The sequence below is a fragment of the Aptenodytes patagonicus genome, chromosome 1 (assembly GCF_965638725.1).
Source record: "Aptenodytes patagonicus chromosome 1, bAptPat1.pri.cur, whole genome shotgun sequence".
Lineage (NCBI taxonomy): Eukaryota > Metazoa > Chordata > Aves > Sphenisciformes > Spheniscidae > Aptenodytes > Aptenodytes patagonicus.
The window spans coordinates 81,277,265-81,297,390 of NC_134949.1; the positions used below are offsets into that span (position 1 = coordinate 81,277,265).

The 20,126-nt window shown below is 40.6% G+C and overlaps 1 protein-coding gene across 3 annotated transcripts in view; it reads right to left on the reverse strand.

Annotated features, from left to right (window-relative positions):
* Positions 1–453: 453 nt before the first annotated feature.
* Positions 454–20,126, reverse strand: part of LRP6 (LDL receptor related protein 6) — a 131,015-nt gene continuing 111,342 nt past the window's right edge. For all 3 annotated transcript variants that reach the window (XM_076344663.1, XM_076344655.1, XM_076344674.1), the window contains 10 exons: positions 19,515–19,726; positions 19,134–19,324; positions 14,483–14,692; positions 13,024–13,149; positions 11,423–11,659; positions 9,591–9,701; positions 7,519–7,749; positions 6,122–6,258; positions 4,846–4,943; positions 454–3,050 (listed from right to left, as the gene is read on the reverse strand). In XM_076344663.1, coding sequence (XP_076200778.1) covers positions 2,759–3,050; positions 4,846–4,943; positions 6,122–6,258; positions 7,519–7,749; positions 9,591–9,701; positions 11,423–11,659; positions 13,024–13,149; positions 14,483–14,692; positions 19,134–19,324; positions 19,515–19,726 — 1,845 coding nt within the window. In that variant the 3' untranslated portion in view covers positions 454–2,758. The remainder of the gene's footprint in view (positions 3,051–4,845; positions 4,944–6,121; positions 6,259–7,518; positions 7,750–9,590; positions 9,702–11,422; positions 11,660–13,023; positions 13,150–14,482; positions 14,693–19,133; positions 19,325–19,514; positions 19,727–20,126) is intronic.

Below are 20,126 nucleotides of genomic sequence, written 5' to 3' on the forward strand. Positions count from 1 at the left end.
TGAACTAGCACAGAAAGCAGGCAGCACGGTCCATACGCAGAGAACATTTTTCTTCTAAAGAACCCTTGCTGTAATTAACACACTTAGGAATTTACCTGCAGGAAGTCCCCTCCCAGAGGAAGCCTCAGTGAGGCAGTCCAACTGCACCAGAAAGAGGATACCACTCCTTAAGCTCAACCGCCTTAGAGTTTTTCAAACAGAAATTGGCACACTGAAAAAAGTATTTTGCAAGAAGAGAACATTGCCATCGCAGTACAAGCACTTGGACTGACATACAACAATGCAATATTCTTCTGAGTTCATTAGTGCAAGTTTCCACATGTGAACCCCACACGGAATGCTGCACATGAAAAAATGTAAACAAGAGAGAAGTTTCTATTCTCATCGGCGTGCCAGCCTCGACACCCCCCACCCCGACACACCCACCCTCCCCCCTTCATATAAATGGTTTCGAGTTCCCTTATAGTTCACAATACCCTCCTCAACATCCATCCTGCTGGAGAACACAAACAAGCTTCTTTACCAGCAAGGAAGAGCCAGAAGAACAGCTACCACGATTCCTAGATACCTAGAAGGAAGCTGGGCAAAAAAACCCTTAGTATGCCAGATCCAGAGATCAACTGCAATAGCCTGGAGACCACCAAGGCTTTTTAAAGTTTCCTCAGGTATCTTGGACTACTAGAAAGACCCTTTATTACAGCTGGAATCCCAAATGCCATGGTTTTCCTTGGAGCTGAAACCAAGAGAGGCTCCAGTACTCCAGATGAGTGGCAGCACTAGCTAGAATTACTTGTCACTAATTCTGTCAACAGCATGACTAGAGCCCATGCCACATTTTCAGATTATTTCTCTTTTAGTTGAGACTGGCTGGGAAACAAGCAACAGAGAACAATAAAACCCAAACGGCACCTCTGAAGAGTTGTTACACCCATGCTATACCCAAAGGCTAGGAGGCGGAAGGTCCTCGGTACCTTTGTTTTGAGAGAGAAGACTCAGAGGGCCAGTCTTTGACGGCATCGAGCACATTCAACGTGGATTTGATGTCAACAGAAGGTGCAAATGCATAATGCCAGCTAAGGTCAGGTACACTACGAGCTCCACTACAGTCAAAGCAAATTCAAAACACTGCACCGGAGTCAAAGAGAAGTTAATAATATCCTAGGTTGCCCCTCAACCTACACAAATAATGTTTTCACTTGATTATATACTCTCCCTGTCAAAATCACCATGGTGAGGCTGACGGGAGAAGGGGTTAAATATGATAATATACAAAAATAGAGATGCGAATATAAAATGGTTTCGTTAAGAATATCTTAAAATTTGACATTCACAGCAGTTAATACTAAAGTATTAAACTCACACCACGCAAAAGAGGAGGTATGTCAAAATCATACTGAGAAAAACTGGCTTTACCTAACACAAAGAAATCATGAGCACTTAATACAGCATGGGAACCCCTTCCAATGATCAAAACATCCATTTTTTTATGGACAGTTGCTCCACTGAAAGTTAAATGCTTCCTTACTAGGAAAAAATAATATATATATTTTTATATATATGATTTGTATACTGTCATATCAATATACACTGAAAGTACTGCAAGGATATATTATTCATTTATGGTAAAACTAACAATTCACGGTTAAATTTATAGTTTATAAATATGCTGTCTATATTATATGTGGTATAAAAATATTTGACATTTTTTGGGCACTAGGTCAAAATAAGGTTTTCTTTTTTAAGGGACTAAAAATCATTCAGGTATATGCATATTACCATTGTCAATTGCGTGAAAATTGTACTGACCTGGTACAAAACAGAATCCTACCGTGTTGGCAAAATGAAGAAGGTAACGTATAGCATGACACTCACTGCATGACAAGGCTAATTAGGAGAAAAAAAAGAATTTACAGCAGCCCAGTTCTAGCAGTACTTTAAATAAGGATATCATGGTTTAAAGTGACATGGGCAGGAAGAAAGGATGCAGAAGAGATGGGAAAAGCTAAACAGGGGAAAAAGGCAAACTTTAAAATATACCCAACAAAAATCATTGAAATTCCAGAAGCAAGGACAGAGCTCTAAATGCTCTAGTTTGGTAAATGCATTAAGGAAAAACAGAGGTGTATTCATTTAAAGAAGCGTGTGATTATTTTTCTGGATTCACTGGTATGACTGCTGTATTCCTGTAGAAAACAAAGCCCTTTGTGTAAGGTTAATATCTGTCCTGACTGCGTTTTCAAGTTTAACTTTAGTTGCTGGCCCTCCGTAGTTAACATAGAGGTTTTTTGGCTACTTCCAAGTATCTATGGTATGCTGCTCTGAGACGGACTTCTTTATTATTAATTACTTTAAACATTTTTGGTATTGACAAACTCCACATCTCACCTCGCTGGAGAAGTAACACATCCTGGTCCTTCCATTTCCTTATGTGCTCAGTCACTTCACTGGATTAAGGCATGTTTTTGTGTTCCATTTGCAAAAATAAAAACTTTTTGTACAAATGTCTGGGTTCTTTTATACAAAAATTTTTCTTCTTATGGCACAAGCAGCAGTTGCTGTTTAAGAAAATATATAAATATCCTTTTTTTTTTTCTTCTGTACAAATATCTTCAGTATTCCTCCACCCCATTTAATAACATTTAACTGTACACTGTCCTACCTTATCCCTCGCCGAGAGCTCCCTCCCCCCTCCCCAGTAGAACATTTTGTATTTACACTTTCACGGCGGAGGCAGGTAATGGGGCGGGGGGGCTACCCCTCATGAGGAGTCCGTGCAGGGAGATGGCGGCGGTGGGTAGAGATGGTGAGAGTAGCTCCGCTCCGTGTATGGGGAAGGCGGGCAGCTTTCATAGTTCTCCTCTGCCGACAGGTACTGGCTGCGTGGAGTGGGTGGCGGGGGGACGGGCTCTGAATCATAGTTCAAGTCACTGGTATAGCCCTTGGCCGTCGCTGCCGTGACCCTTCGGCTGGGGGCATAGTCACTGTCACAGACATCTGTGCTGCAGGGCGTCGTGGGAGGTGCAAAATGCCGGTAGCTGTAAGGCCTGTAGCTGCAGTGAGGAGATTTATGGGAAAAGCATCAGCATATAGAAAGACCATGCATTTCGGGCGATGCGCCCGCGAACAAGCGAGCGGCGGATAAGCCAAGGTGGAAACGGAGAGCTGGTCAACCTCTGCAGTACATACATAGCATCACACTCTCCTCTCTCTGACATCACAAACTCACTAACTCCCCTGCAGAAGGCCCACCTTTGCGCTACAGCATCAAAATACAGCAACTAGTTAAAGGGATACTAATTATTAATTATCTACAGGCAACAGGGTCCCTAAGACCTTAACTGAGGTAGAAAGAGTTGCTACTAAGAGAGCGGGGCTGGAAAGGCACCGGGGAAAAAAATAGCTATGTTGCAATTGTATGGAGAAGATATTCTATTTCCATTATCCAGTTTATGGATGCTAATTTCCAAGTCCAGGGAAAGAGGTAGACTGAAAATCATCTGGCACATTCATAGCAGTCAGGAGAATCAACCGCCAGAGCAGTAACTGGGATGGAATTCCCAAATGCTGCTACCACAAAACATCTTTTAAAATGATCCCAAGATAGTTTAAAGAAAACAAATTAGAAAGGGAGGTGGGTGGTACCTACAATTGCCAGCATCAAAATCAGTCATCGGAGGCGGGTGTGAATGCAGCTCCTCTATTCAAGTCAGAACATTAGTAAAGACAGGAGGATCAGAAGCAGCAAGGCCAGGGTTTATTTTTGGGTGGGGGAGCATTCGGAAAACATTCAACCCTACACTACATTCCTAATACCACTTTTAACACTAAAAGTCACATCAGCTAATCAGTGATCAGCATGATTCATGCTGGTACCAAAATTTGGGTTTATTTCATTAAAAAATTACTCATAATTTTAGAATATTTTTCATATGGCTGCAAGGGACCATTATAAACATCAGCTCTGACCTTCTGCACAACAGAGGCCATATTTTCTGCTAATAGAGAAGAGATGTCTTTTCAGCCCCAGAGACCTCATTATCCAAAAGCCCCCAAAGGCTCTGTGTTAGGGAGGCATTTCTTTCAATAGACAAACACAGTGCTCTCTTCTCTTTGACCAGATCTACTAGTGATTTGGGAGAGGAACCTTTACACCCTTGGGTGGTAGGTGTCTCTTTCTTTTTGGTAACTAGTTATAAAACGATAATGAACTCTAAATAGCATCTTACAGGGAAGGTGAGAAAGATACATTCAAGTAAACAGAGATAAAGCTTGTATGCCCATAAATATTACTCAGAGAAAATAAGCAAAAGGTTAGCAGCCTTTTTCAGATATTAACCCTTAATATGTCAAATCAGAATTTCTGTGCTTTATCTAGGCCATAATATTAACATTACTTCTGACCTACTCGCCTTCATATTGCCAACTTTCCTCCGCATGGTGTTTGCCTATCATTTCTGATAATTACATAACAAATTATTTACAACAGAAGCCTAAAACAAGGCAGGGTTCATTCCAGGGTAAGTATTTTTGGCTCAATGTTATCATGGTACCAGGTTTCTTTTGGCATTTAGCTAATTTTGTGATTAATGTTGTCATTCCCCCTAAAGCAATATACCCGAGAGGTGTACCACTAACCCACTTATGGTACCATTTACCTCAAACAGTGCTGCACTTAAAGGCATGCTTCAGTGACACGATACATGTGAACCCATTTAAGCACCTGTTTTAGTGCTTGCAGAATTAGGGCCTTTGATTGCAATTCTTACAGAGCAGAGGCTGTCTTTATTCTGCATTTTCCACGCTAACTGCTTTGATCCTGATGGAAGCTATTGTAATAATAATTACCTGTAGGATCTATGAGTGGATGGGCTGTTTGAAGAATAACCGAATTCCATGGTATAATGTGAACGTTCAGTAGCTGGTGATGGTGGTGGGTTCAAAATCTAAGGGAAAAAAAAGAAAAAAGCCACAGTTAAAAAAAAAAAAAGAGAATCAAGAAAACATCAGTTTATAAATTTCTTTTTAGTACTGTTTAATAGGAACCTTAAGGTAAGAACTGCCTGCATAGCCCTTCCCAACAAACAGGATTTTTCTTCTGTTTATTCCCCAGTTCTTTAACAGACACTGGAAATGTCGTTTGTTACTATTCCTATTGAAGTTATTCCTAAGCTCTTCTCAAAACACGCTGACTGCTGTTGCTATTTTGACATACCCAGTGCCAAAAAGTAAAGTTGAAGCTAGCTGTTCAATACTAGATTGTCACTAGGGATACCACTGCCCGAGGCAAACTGGCAGATGTCTGCTCCTGTTAGCTGTAGTCCCCAAGTATTATGCTGTTTATAATATTTGCAGCATGCTGTCCAAGGCAAGCATTTCTTCCCTATACAGGCATGCTCTTACTGCACAAACAGTATTTTGATTAATTTAAAGGTATAACATGATTGGTTGATTCTCAGAACTGAAAACAGACAGTTGAAGATTTCAGCCTGCACCGACCAAGCATGTAACTAACACTCAATAGTGGCTTGGTGGGCTTCATATAAAAATAGCTAAAACAACCACCACTGATGCTAGAAGTAAAGAGACAGGGAGCCCTCTAGGGCTGGTACCAACTTTTATATAGCATCTAGCACAGCACACTACCCATTTGTGACTAGAGGAATGCTATGGAGTTGCAAGACATTTGTTTATTTATTTATTTATCTGTCACTTGCAAGACACATGACACAAAACTTAATTTTAATTCCTTGAAAGGTCTATACAGAATCAACCATAGCCTTACCTCCAGAGGCACATGGCAGAGTATAATGAAAGGAGATCGCGCTGCCAGAGCTGTTCAACATTCATAGGGATTTTTTCATCTCTCCTGACATTCAATCTAACATCTTTTTCTGGCACTCAGCTCTCTCACAACTTTTTAAAATTAATAGAAAATTCCTATACTGTTTTCGAAGAAGACAATCTCCTCTCCCTTCCCTTTCAAAATCACTTACTCCATATTTAAACAAGTTTATTAGGCTAGAAATCTAAAACAAAACATTCACCTGTCAATTAATTATCCTCAGAAAGACAGTGGCACTTCCCTGAAAGTTAAAGGTCTATGAATAATAGAATGACTTACTGGAGGAAAGTAAGTGCCTTTGGTACTTGAAGAACTACTGGAAGAGGCTCCAGTGACATGGGCCCTGTCATAGGGTGGCCCGCTGCTCCCTCCCATAATGCTGAGGGAGCTGATCACGGATTTACCTCGAGACATCCCTAAAGAAGAACAAAGATGTATGTCAATATTCCATTCTTTGAAGCAAACAGAGAAAAGAAAGCTTAAAAAAAAAAAATCTAGAGGATAACAGCAGTATAAGCACAACTCCTAAAACCAAAATTAATCTTCTTGGTATTAGGAGCAAATTCAGTGCTCCTTGATTGACAGCTGGAATGAAGACCATCAGGGAATAAACATGTTGGTTTTGTGTATCAGCTACTCAACTGCAGGACTTGGCACTGGGCTATACTAGAGCTGTGTGAAGAGAAACAGATTTCTTTCACTTGAACGGCTGGAAAAGACTTGAGAGAACAGGCATTCAGGCACTATTTCTAAGCCTCAGAATAAAACATGAAACTGACTCTGACCACCTCAACTGAGCAACTGAAATTTGTGCAAGAGCAGAGAGGGTTTGTGTTCTTTCATTTCCACACTATTAAGTGAGCTTTTGCTACTGGACTGAAGCACAGTGGCAGAGAGTCCAAGCAGGAAATGGAGAGGTATGCCACTGTGCTCGAAATAATGGTGAAAATTCTGCTCAAAGACTCTCCCCTTATGAAAGCAGGTTATTACAGAAAGCAAAGAAATGTGGTGCATTATTTTAACCCTGTAACAGCCTCACAGAACCTCTGTGTTCTGACTGGAACCTGCTGGATCCAAAGCCACAAGTTACAGTACATATTTAATCACTATATACAGAAGCAATGCATATAGATGAAGTGCAACATTGCGGTTAAGTCTTACTTTTTAAAGAGCGGTAGCATCATGCACTTGGATTGGTGTTGGAAACTTCATCATCAAATGAAATAAGTTGAGACCACAGTTAATTGCTGGTCATTACAGACTTCACAAGAAGTTTCACAAGCATACAAACCCAGTCTACAAATCTAACAAGAATAATTACATGATGTTTGAAGTCCCATGAATATAACTCTGTAACTTCACCCTGTACTGTCATGACACCTTGCTGATGCTATAATAGTCCAAAAAGAGGCTGCTTTAGTAGCAAAAGAAGAGAACTCCCACGGTATGCGTATCTATTTGAGCTTACAGTTCTGCTAAGTATCTAAATGCTTGTGAATAGCATAGGTAAAATAGCAGCTCATTATTATAAAGAAGGATGGTGACAAACCTTGACAGTCCTGGCTTCCAAGAATTATGCATCTGGAACAGACATCTCCTGTGCATATGTGCACAGCATCCTCAGCAACAACTATGAGGTGCCAAAGAGCAGGACAAGGATCACATAATTTACTCACCAGGAAGAGACCCTGACAAAGAGCTTGGGTGAGGCACATAACCAAGAGGTACAGAGGCTGGTCCATGCACCACGTAATCATTGGTCATTGTTTCCCCATCTCCCTTCATGCGTGGGCACAGCACCCTCTGGCAGATGAAGTACATTGCTCCAACCACAAAAACTGTAAGGATCACACCAATGATGGAGCCTATTGTGTTGTTGGGCTGTGGCGCAGGCTCCTCCGTTGTGTCTAAAAGGAAAAAGGAAAATCAGATTGTGTAAGTTAATCCAACAGCTTCATGTACCAACATCAGTTTTCCTGACATCTTTCCACACAGGAAAAATAAAAGCCTCCTCTTCTGTAGGCAGACAACAGCTTTCAAATTAATATATGGGAGGAAAAAACAGGTACTGGGACAGGTCTGTTTAAAGACACTGAGTGTCCAAAAGGGTGACCTGTGCACAACATGACCTCCACGCATGCAGAGAGGTTTTTGAATACAAATGCCAGGAAATGAACAGTACATGCATGTGCAGGGGGGTTTATGAACCAGGTCCTGATCTTGCTTCATGCTGACAGGCAGGGCTATCCTTTGAACTGGATGAACAAGACCTGCAGCCATGACTCTGGATGGCACTGTGCTGGGGACTCCAGTTATGCTTTTTCTTGTCATTAAAGACGATGACAACTACTTTTCATGTTGCACCTTATCACATAAGCACCTAGGTTATCACTCAATATAACAGATTGGCACTCCCTTTTCTCAACTGTGTAACGTTCGCTTACGCTGAACAGTAGAGGTGATGTACCAACGATGAATTTTGGGTTTGCTGCTATTTATTAAACTACCTAACCTACACCACATCTGACCCACACCGATGGTTACAGATATAGCTGAGCATCAGCTTTAGAGGTGCCAGCCTTATGAGGAATCTGGATCTGAAATGATTATTCAACAGTCAAAATGAGTGGCTTTCCCTACAATACCAATTCTAAGCAATGACATTTCTGGGAATAACTGACAACCCCCTGCCTGTGCTTCATGAATTTGACAAGAAAAGCTGACTTTAAAGTATTTTCCTGTTCTAGTCAGTGTTTTACATCTTACCCATTACTGAAACTCTTTTCCTCAGCACATTTTCTTCTCCCTGAACACCAAACCCACACTTTAACCAGCTTGTCACAGTCTACAGAGATAAGTAAACAGACTTCTGATCATACTGGAAGAAGGACAGTGACAACTGCAGTCTTACTCTGGGTGGGCTAATTTTCCATACCCTGTTACAAAACCAGAAAATATATGAACTATAATAAAGATTACTATACATGTCTGTGATAATGTCACTAATAACTTGGTAGCATGACTCCTATTACTCCTTCTTAAGATCAAGGGTCCAACTCTGGCTTTGTATTTTTAAGTTATGCATGTGTCAACTGTGATATACGGATCTCTAACACAAGAAGAGATGTCCCTATTTACAATTTCTTTCATAGCACCAACAGTGAAAATGAACTTTCAAGTTGGAATTTTAAAGGCAGTGGTTTTCTTGCAGAGCCCTGGAGATTTCAAGGTAGGGGATATCACGTTACAAATCATAAATCAAGCTCAGAATTACATCTTCTCAAGATACAAAGGAAATTTTAGAAGGTTTACTCTGTAAACAGAGTGCTCCTCTGATTCTAAAAGCACCTGCTATTAATTCTCTGGATGAGAAAACCATGAAGCAGAGCAGTTATATATAAAAGCCTCATGCTGCTAGAAAGATTTTTTTTTAAACACTGCACCAACTCAGCATACTAACAGATTATAGTAAAACAAACCTTTTATTTCTTTTAAAGGTTTAAAAAGGTAAGTGGAAAAATTACTAGCCTGCTCTGCCTCAGAGACTACTCGTTCAGAATACTAGTTATTTTTGTTATTCCTATTCCACCACGTTGTGCATTAATTGCATGACAGCAGTTATGAACAGGAGCATTCATTTTGGGAACAATTAATTCAGTCTGGCAGAATAAAATCTAACTCATAGAGAAGGTAAGAAAGAAATTTTGGATGCTGCAATCAAGTCTCTAGTCTCAGGTTTTACACTTACAGCATCCTTGCTCATCTGAGCTGTCGCTGCAGTCCAGGTTGTGATCACATTTCTTGCTTTTCCCGATGCACTGCCCACTGGCACAGCGGAACTGATCAGTTAAACAAAGCACTGGCAAGAGAACCCCACACACACCAAGAGTCAGTATCAAAGACTTCTACTCTTTAAAATGATTAAGAAAACAAGACACCAAAGCATACAATCAGGAGCATCTTGGGAGAGCTTAGCCTGCTGCTAGCTTCATTTCTTGAAGTAGCCCGTGACACACACAATCCCTCATGCCAACCATGCAGAAGTAGTGATTCAGTGTTCTGTGAAGGATATTGCACGGTGGGTCCTTACTGCCTATTTACAATAAGCACACTACAAGATAAAGTTACCTTGACTAAAATAACTCAGAAGCAGAAGGCCACTGAGAACACAGGCACTTATCCCAGGACGTGCTTATTGCAAAATTACTATAAGAATCCCCAACTCTAAGCATTTACTGTAATGTAAGAGAGAATTAAGTTATTAAAAATAAATCTGCCAAACCATGATGATAAAATTGTTTAAGAAAGAAAAATGTGGTTTCTCAATGCCCTCGTGCTCTTACTGTAAACCAGAAAACTCCTTGATCACGGGACAATGTATTTCACTTGAAATTATGTTTTTAAACTGAAATGAAAGACAGAAGATCAAACTGGAGCTTTGCCAGTATACTCAAAAAATAACCTACCACTTTGGGGAAAAAAGGTAGTGCAGGCAAGGTGCTGGCTGCTGTTGTTTACACATATTTTTGCCTCCTTTTACTCATAAATCCAGAAATTGTTTCTGACTTCAGTTGAATTAAGAAGTTAAACTAAAGGCTTTTCTGATCTGTAATAAACTTGAATACTCTGAATAACAGGGCCACTTTGAAAGTCATCAACAGCCCCTGGTCTGATATCTCCAGTCACTGGATGGCAACTGAGAAGCTAATTTGCAGAACGTATTTTCAGATGTCAGCATCTCATCTGGCCAACAATCACCTTTCATCACACAGGAATTTCTGCATCAGTCTGTGTGGTTTTGTTTGAGCTGGAACACATCTTTTGGAAATAAATTCAGCCTTGATTCAAAGACCCTTAGACAGTCTCTTAAAAGAAGGAAAATGTACTGAAAGGATATAGAGAAGAAGCATCATTTCAAGCTTACAAGTCGTCCCTACAACTCCTCACTATTTGCACAGTGCGGAAAGGGTCAGTTGGCTCATGTTTCACGTTGTATAGTGGTGGGGTACTTCAGATTCCACCAGCATAACCTGTCCTTTCTGAAATTAAAGTAACCTAATTCTCATTGTGTTGGCAATAGCACTTCCCTCTGTAACGATGGCTTAAATACCCTCTTTTGCCATGCTCTATAGGAAGAAGAGGTCTCCAGAAATCTCATCTGTCTCTCACTCCCACTTACTCACAAAAGCTTAACTTCTTTTTATCCAGGTATTGTAAAATAAACAATCCCAAGATCTTTACTCGGTACAAAATACACAAAAAACTATGACAAGGATTTGCTCCATTTTGTAATTCACTCCCAGTTACCAGGTTTTTAGAGCTTAAAAATGTATCATCTTTTTAAAAGTACTTTTCACAAGCAGAGCTTAAATCACTGTGCAGGAGATCAGTGTTATTTCTATCTCACAGGTGGAGAAACAAAAGTATGGAGTTGTGAAATAATTTCCCACTCAATAGATCAGTTTAAAAACTAGCAGAACCTCGGATCCTTCCAAATCCTACTCAGCAATAACTTTGATATCTATCATAGTGTCCCCACGACAGCTTTATTTTCATCACACTCCGAAAGATCCTCTGTACCTTCACAGTTCTTCTCATCAGAGTTGTCCTGGCAATTTGCTTCTCCATTGCACCGGAGGGCACCATCTATGCACTGTCCACTTTCACACTGGAATTGGGTGTCTGAGCACACCGGACAGTTCTTTTCATCACTGTGGTCTTCACATTCAGTGAAACCATCACAGCGCCAGGCCACCGGGATGCAGTCAATCTCACCTGTGAAACAGGTGAACTGCTGAGGGGAGCATGTTGGTGGTTCTTTAAAAATCAAGCAAACAAACAAAAATTAAAAATCCAGGTGAACAAACAGCAGATCAGGACAGGTAAGGACAAGAAGAGCTCAGCTGCTTTCATTTATCAAGCAGCTGATAAACGTGCCATGTCATAAGGTAACTTCCACTCCCGCCTGCCTCCAGAGTCTTTTGTGCAGATCTTAAGCCCCATGTGACTGATGCAGGCTCACATCGATGGAGGCTCATTAGACAAAGAACAAGAACAGAGAAACATGCACACGCCAAACACAATTATTTTCTTCCCTTCCCACTTCAGCCTCTTACACCCTTTCTCTTAGTAGGTCTTCAAAAGTCTTCATTTAAGAGTCAACACACTTTTCTGCTCCCCCTTTCCTGCAACACCACTGTACACACAACTTATGGCTCACTTTCTTTTTAATGTTTGACAGTCATTGTATAGAAAATGTTAAAAGGATGTAATAAGCTGCAGATGGATGCACAGTGACTCAATGTCTAGTTATGTGCCCTCGACAGCTCTGTTCAGTCAAAACTCTTTTAAAACGACAAAAAACTCCTCCATCTAGTCAAGTCCCACTATCTCAACACAGCTGTTAGCTGTTATTTAACATTTACTACAGTAACTGTTAATCTCATGCAGTAAGTAAGTGCGGATTTTCTTCCTTTTTTTTAATCCCCCTTTCCTCCCCCTCTTTTTGGCCTGGTATTAAACTTGCTCTGAGAAAATATCTGGATTATGTTAGCTCTTGTTCCATTGTGAGACCACACGTCGCCTTGATGGCACAATAAATCCATTCAGTACGGTGGCACAAAGAGACCCAGGCACCAAAGTGCCTCTCCTCTCCCCCATTTCAACCCCACCCTTGGAGACACCAGGGCGTAGGCTACAGTGGTCGTATCACCATGGAGGAGGCAACTCGCCCTTCTGGGACCGCAGTTCAGAAAGACACACACAGGGTGAGTTTGAGGAGGACAGCAGAGAAGAATAAAATGGCACAGACATGGTGCAATATGCCAGAACATGAGAATCTACCACTATTTGAAAAAGGAGAACGTGCAGAGTGATAGAAAAAAAGTAATAAAAATCATACAATTAAAAAATCAAGTTGAAATGATTCAGTGGTCTTGAGTAGAAAGAGTGAACAGAAATCCTTATTCAACAGTCAACTAGTGAATTTTTCCTCTTCTCTTACTCCTTCTCAATACTTGCAGGTTTAGCTGGGGGGAGGCAAAGAGGTAAGCGTGTAAAAGCATATAACAGCACCTGGTGCACTGTCACATTCTTTCTGCTCAGAAGCCACCCCTAAAGATGAAGGGCCCCCCAACCCAGAAGCTGAAAGCTCAGTCACACAGAGCATGGGAAGGACTTACCTCCGCAGGACAGCTCATCCTGCAGCAGAACAAGGTGGACCGGGCAAGAGCAGCGTGTGGTGCCGTCGCCCTTCACGATGCAAATGTGTGAGCAGCCACCATTGTCTTGAGAACAAGGATGTTGTCCTGTGATTTTAAAAATAAGACAGACAGGTACTGACAAGAAACCACCTCTTTTCCGACCTTCCAGTGATTCCTTTGGGCTCACAGGACTCCCTTCGTTACTTCCTTCCCCCTGGGGAGAGCACTACTAAAAACAACTCTGAAAAAAGTTGTGTTTTGTTGTGTGCATTTTTTCCCTTTACACACATCAATAATTATCATGCACACTGATAACTGTCGTGATCTGAAACACTAAGAAAGGTGCCACGGGATCTACTAAAACAGTAAATGGTACTCAAAACATTTTGCTTCTTGTGCAACGCAGAATTAGTTCTGCAGCAAAAATAGTAGCATTAGTAATACAAAAAGATGCCTTGGATTCCATACTTCATTTTCTCTATCAAAGACCATTAAAAAAGTAAACTTTTCTAATTTATGAATTCTGAAGCTTCCACACTGTCTCCAAAACTCAAATTAACATGCTCTAGATAAATATGTCTCTTCATTTTAATGTTTAATAAGGACAACATACTTCTCTTGGAACTCCTGACAGATTTACTGAGATTAGTAGCAAATAAAACTAGTAGTAGTCTGCACTGATGCTTTAATTAAACATCCCCAGACATTTTTCTACATATTTCTCCAAGGCATGCACCACAGCCTATTAACCAGGCCTATTTCCTCCAGGATGATGGCAGCTCCACTGCTTTAACCATCCAGCTCCCATCATTTCAAGCGCGTGTGTGTGGGGAAAGAAAGGCTCTATCCTGGTAAACAGAAAACTTTTAAAAGTGCAGCCATGTTCAACACAAATTGTTATTTAATACACACTTCCTTTGTGCAATGCAATGTTGCTCTTCTATCATTTACTTTCAATACAAATTGCCACCAACAAAAATTGTTCACTGTGCCTTCAAGGCAGGCAGTCCATTGAAACATTTACTGCTAGTAAAAGGCCCCGAGAGCTGTGCTTGTCTAAATGGGGTAAACACCTAATAGCGACTCACTAGTGTGATCCAGAAAATCCTCTACTAGGGATAACAGGACGTTTCCACTGTGCCTACAGACACTCAAATGCCAGGTGCCTGTATAGGACTACCAATAAAAGTTGTCATCAGCAACAAAACATGATGCTGGGTTTGTGATAAATTTCCAGTCCATTGCCAACTGCCCGAAGGAAACAAACTTAATTGCACCCTGGCAATGCACAGACACAAAACAATGCCAACTTCTGGCCCCTTCGATCTGCACTGATGTCGATCAGTGACAAGGCAAAACAGGCTCACCTGTCTGCGGCCACTCCTTGCCTCGAGCCCCACAGGCACTGTTTGCACTTGCAAACAGGGATTGCACTTACTGTATTCCTGAATGTTGAGCTCTTTCACAGCATGAATGTCACTGAGTTGTGCAATACGAGCTTGGACCTTTGTACGTCCTTCTCGACCAGTCATATCGATCTTCTCAATCATCTGCTGTTGCCTGTCAATCCAATACAGCCAGTTTTCAAATACAGTTAGTCCCACAGGCTGCAAGATATTAGAGTCTTCCAAAACAATCCGGTTAGCACCTGCAGAAGGGAAAGAGTGGTTTAGCTCAACTAGAATCAACTGAAATACTATCACAAACATTTTCTACACTACTCACACCAGTATTTTCTACTACTTTTACACTACCAGGTAAGCCTACTATAAAAACACAAGCAATCCTGGGTCCTCTGATGCAAGACATGCATTTTGCAGACAGATGACCAAATTTTTTTTCTGCTTTCATCAAGACGACAGTTTTTGTGCTTCAAGTACATTTACTGTATTTAAGAAGCACCTGGAGCTGGGGGCTCAGCTCTCATGAGCCTATCCAGTCTTTTATCAATATGATGAGAATTGGTAATTCTTTTCATTCTTCTATCTTTTTTTGGAGAGATCAACTGCTTTGTCTTGGCATCCAACAGGGAATAAGAAGATGGATTATTAGCTTGAGTTAACTAAAACAAGATCAAATCCCAGTGAAGACAAGGTAGTTAGTACTTTTCACATGAATTATGAGATTAAGGTAAACACTTGACTTCTGACTTCCTCATATTCTTTTGTTTCAACTACATTATCTTCACTAAGGTTTTCATGCTAAATTGGGAACACTCCTCTCTTCCTAGCGAAGACTTACTGTCCTCAGTTCCTTTAGTGATTATCCGTAGCAGCCAAGAGGCTTTAGCCTTACACCTCTGAAGAGTATTTGTTGACTTTTATGCGAGATTACCTGGCATTAAATAGTCAAGAACAACTGCCACACTTCATGGTTAATACTCCACATAAACAGAAGACAGTCCGCAGGTCTTTTAAAGGTATCATTAAAGACTGTCCAAAGACAGTCAAGACTTTGTAACTCATACACAGAAGGAAAATATGTTATTCAAAACCTGAGAGCTCAAGAGTGAGATTTAATCCATGCTTCGTTTATTTTACATGACATGACATGGTCATTAACACTCAAACATTCGGTGAGGTTTATCAGATCCTGAGCATAAAATTACTCACAAACATAAAGAATCTGCTTCAATTTTGAAATGCTGAAACAATATCACACAGTCTAAAATTAGGCCATAGCCTGAAAATTTACATATAAATCCTGGTATTTCAGATATCTGGGCTCACTGCTATGCTTATTTTTTACTTTTACTATAGCAGACAATAACTTTGCATATGTTAATCCACAAAATAAATTCCAAGAAGTTTTTATATTTTGTCCTGTAAAAATACAGTAGTACAACTGAATACCACAGAAAAATTCTACCATGTCTCTACCATACCCACACAAGATAAAGTTATGGGACAAAAGACACACACATTTTATAATTTTATAATTTGAGCAGGTTCTATCCCTCTGTTTTGATTAGTAGCAAAAATGTTTTTTGGCTTGTTGAGAATTTGATCAACAGTATGTCAGTCATGATGACTTACAAACAAATTCAGCTATAAAAAAATATATTTCTCTCCTTTTCACTAAATGCATACAGAGCTCAGAAGTTAAGTAACCTTCCAAACATTTAGCAAGTGGTAACATCTAAAGCAGAACACGGAAACTCAAATATTAATCCTCAGCTAGACTGGGCTCTTCGCCCACCACTTTGGAACAACACCCGCAATGATCTGATTAAGAAAAGGCGTTGATGGATTCTGAAGGAGACTATACCCAGACTGATGTAGAAATTAATAGACTGAGTGATGTAAGTCAAACTAAATAACTGCAATTGTCTATTAACCCCCATGAACATGACTCATTGTATAGGGAAAAGGTAAAAAACAGCAACCTGCATCTCAAGGAGAAGAAAAACTTAGCTGGGAACGGGGGAAAATGCAAAGGTGACAGGAAGGAATATAGTTAAAGTAAGACCTTGACCTAGCCAAATGGAGTCTGTACATGCCCTGCTCTGCCATGCCCATGTCAATCAGCATGGCATTTTGCAGTACGCTCCTAAAGCTCTGAAGCTTAAAATTTTCACTCCCTTAATGTCTTAATCTTTCTTTTTAAAATTTGTGACCAAGTGTAACTGACTATTTCTTACTAAACTGAGACACTGAAATCCCTCCTTCCATAAACCAACAATAAAATCCGAAGTTGGCTCATCAGGGTGCTAGTCCCCTTTATTGGGAATGTCAGATGAAAGGAGATGTGATTAAGAGGAGCTTTGTCTCCTGGCATCACCATTCTCTTTCCAGCAACACCTTTTACAAAAAGACAAACAAATAAATACAAAAAACAGGACACACCCATAGCTCATTCTATTTCCAAATAAAAATGACTTAATTCCAGAATCATTAGATGTTTCCAAATCACATTAATTATTCTGGAATAGAAGAACTAATTTCCAAATAGTTTCCATGGTAGGGAGCTAATTCCAGTCATCTTTTAATAAACAACCCCTTAATCACGTGAAGAATCTGGTTGGCTTCAGTAGGATCTCCCATTTGGGCAGCATAACCGAGTCCTAACTGCATGCCTGAAGGACAGGGAGGAAGAGAAGGAGTGCATCACATAAAAGGCATTCTAGCTTTCCTTCTCTTTATGGGTACTGGCATCTACAGAGTTGACAGAGCAGGAGACTGTGCATGTTTTTAAGAAGCTAACATGCAGAAAAATTACTCTGCCGGTCAAAAGAGCCTATTAATCAGCATTCCTAAGAACAGGAATGCATCTCAACAGTTAGCAATTTATCGTGGTGATTACAGCAATCTATTTGCAGTGCAAGTGCCAAAAAGCAAGAGGGGTTTTGGAATTATTTTTCTTCATGTTCTTCGAGAATATGGTGAGCTTTTACTACACAACATTGGTGATTCAACAGCCACATCTTTTTTTAAAAAAAAAAAAAGGTAGAATCATTAACAACAGACTAGATTAGAATTTGGACCTCTCTCCCCTCTGGTGTCCTAATTTCTGGCAAATAACAGACATAAAGAGAGAAACAAAGCATATATGATGTTCTGCTGCTGCCCATTACTTTACTCATGCAGACCCTGGATATGGGATAGCCTAGAACATACCAGGATACACCATACCACTTTTTTTTAAAAAAGCAATTTACTAACTCAACTCAGCTTATGTCCTGTGTTTTAAAATAGTAAAGTCAGGATACCACAGTTCATTAGTGACCCTGAATCTTCCAGTGACACACCACGTTAATCACTGAAAAAAATTACTATCTTGCTGAGCCTCAATTCCAATCAGCTAGAAAAACTGAAATGTTTTCCAAAACAAAAGCTTATTCTAGTGGCTTAACAAAAGGCTGAAAATCACACTGGTGCCAATGGGATTACATGCTGCTACTTTGAATGACGGTATCGTGTCATCAGTGAAAGACATTACTACAAACTACCATACTCTCGTCAAGTTTTCAAACTTGCTCACAGATTGCAAAGTGTGTCCGTATTTCCTTATGCGTGTACTTACACTTCTGATAGTAGAACAACACTCAGCTGAAGTACAAGGACATGCACTATTCAAACTGGGATGGACTTACTGCAGAAGGAGAAATTCTGCCACTGCCCTCCACTAGCAGCAGAGCGAGGGGGGCATATATCCCATCACCTAACACAGATGGGTATGTATGTGCTCAGAACGTCCTGGCACTCCCATCGGCAACATCCAGCCCAGCTCGTATCACAACAAATTACTACCAAAGCCACATAAGACAGCTGAGCTGATCCAGCAGCTTGCTGGATCTGACTAGTAAATAAGAGACATCTCAGTCTCTCTCACCCAATCTGACTGCATGATTTTGCCTCTTCTCTTGCTCCAGTTCTGGTTGCTTGCTGGACTCTTGCTGGACCAATTCAGCTTTCCAAACCAACAGAACACTGTTCTCCATTTCTCTTTTTCTGTATATTGTTGTTAGGCTATTGTTTTGCTTATGTGGTTAAGTGAGCTGAATCAACTCATAGAGGAGGTAAGACAAGCAGCATAACCAACCTTACGGAGCAGGCAAAGAGAATTCCATAGCTGGAAGAGGGAGTTTTTTGCCTTTTGAGAACACAGAGATGTTAGATTTGCTCTATCCTTCTCACATCATTTCACCCTAAATGACAGATCCATAAGTGACCTGCACACCTCCTGCTTTAACTCTGCAGGAAAGATTTTTCCACTAACGGGAAACTTTCCTCCGATTGACAGATTACTGCACCAAAACCAATGCCTTTAAAAACAACCCTCTCCCTCCCCTTTCCAAAACTGCTGTAATTTATTTGTGAACTGACTTTGGGAAACCACACGAAGGTCTTGCAGTGAGAAACTGAAGTAAATAGCATGTGTAGCAATTAATAATGCAAATCATAGATAGAGGCATGAGACTGTAAAGGCACGCTGCATGAATCATACACATTCCCTGGCTGGGAATTTAGGCAGCGATTAGAATCACAGTACAGATTGTTTATAGTAGGAAGGAAAAGAAGACACCTTTCTCTGCATTCCCCCACACCCACACCACACAAATGAATCACTGAATTAAAGTGCTACTCTACCTGAAAGGTCACTGCTTTCAATTCTCCGCAGGTCTGAATCAGCCCAGAACAACTTGCCTAGCTGGCTGTCAATAGCTAAGGCTATGGGCTTGCTCAAACCACTGAAAAAAAGGACCTCTCGTTCAGTTCCATCCAATGCTGCTCTCTCAATTTTAGGAGACCTTTCCTGTAGGTTCGTGAAATACATGTATCTGGAATAGGAATGATTAGAGGAAAAGAAGTTTATTTGATCTTTCCACATTTTTGCTATATCACCAAGACATCTTAACAAATGTCAAAGATGTTTTTATTCTGACAAACAGAAACCAACCAGCAGCAAGAAAATATGATTCTCAAAACCTTCAGCCTGAATTTCCCCACATCACTATTTCAGCTACATACCCTTTCTCTGGATTCACCACAATGGCCCTGGGCCTATCTTGATCTCCTTTGAGCACCACTCCCATGGGTCTCCCATCCAGGCGTGTCACATTGATCACATTAGTAGCTTCGCAGGTCCAGTAGATATAGCGGCTGTAGATGTCAATGCTCAGGTCATAAGGCTGCATATCTAGGTTCTGATTGGGAACTGGACTTGTCACAACAGTGAGGCTCTACAAAGGAAAGAAAAACAACCCACAGAAGAGCATTTAATCTGATCCAACATGAGCAATTTTATTTGCTATGGATGCACCACATCAAACTACTGCTCAGCAAAAGGAGGCAGCCAAAATACTATCATAAAGTAAGGAGACACCCAGGTCCAGTTGCCCCACCAACACCTTTGGTCAGATGCAGACACTTAGTCCTGATGGTTTGTTGTAATGGCAATCATGTAAGTTGGTTGCAGCTCATAAGACTTAGCAAGTTTGACCAGTAAGTCCAAATTGTCTCTATGTTGAAGATTCAGAGTCAGCTTCCACATTTCCTCTGCTTTCTTGACAACTCTAAGTTCAGTTTGGATAGACCCAAACCCAGCACATTTAGCACTCTACAACAGAAACACATGACCAC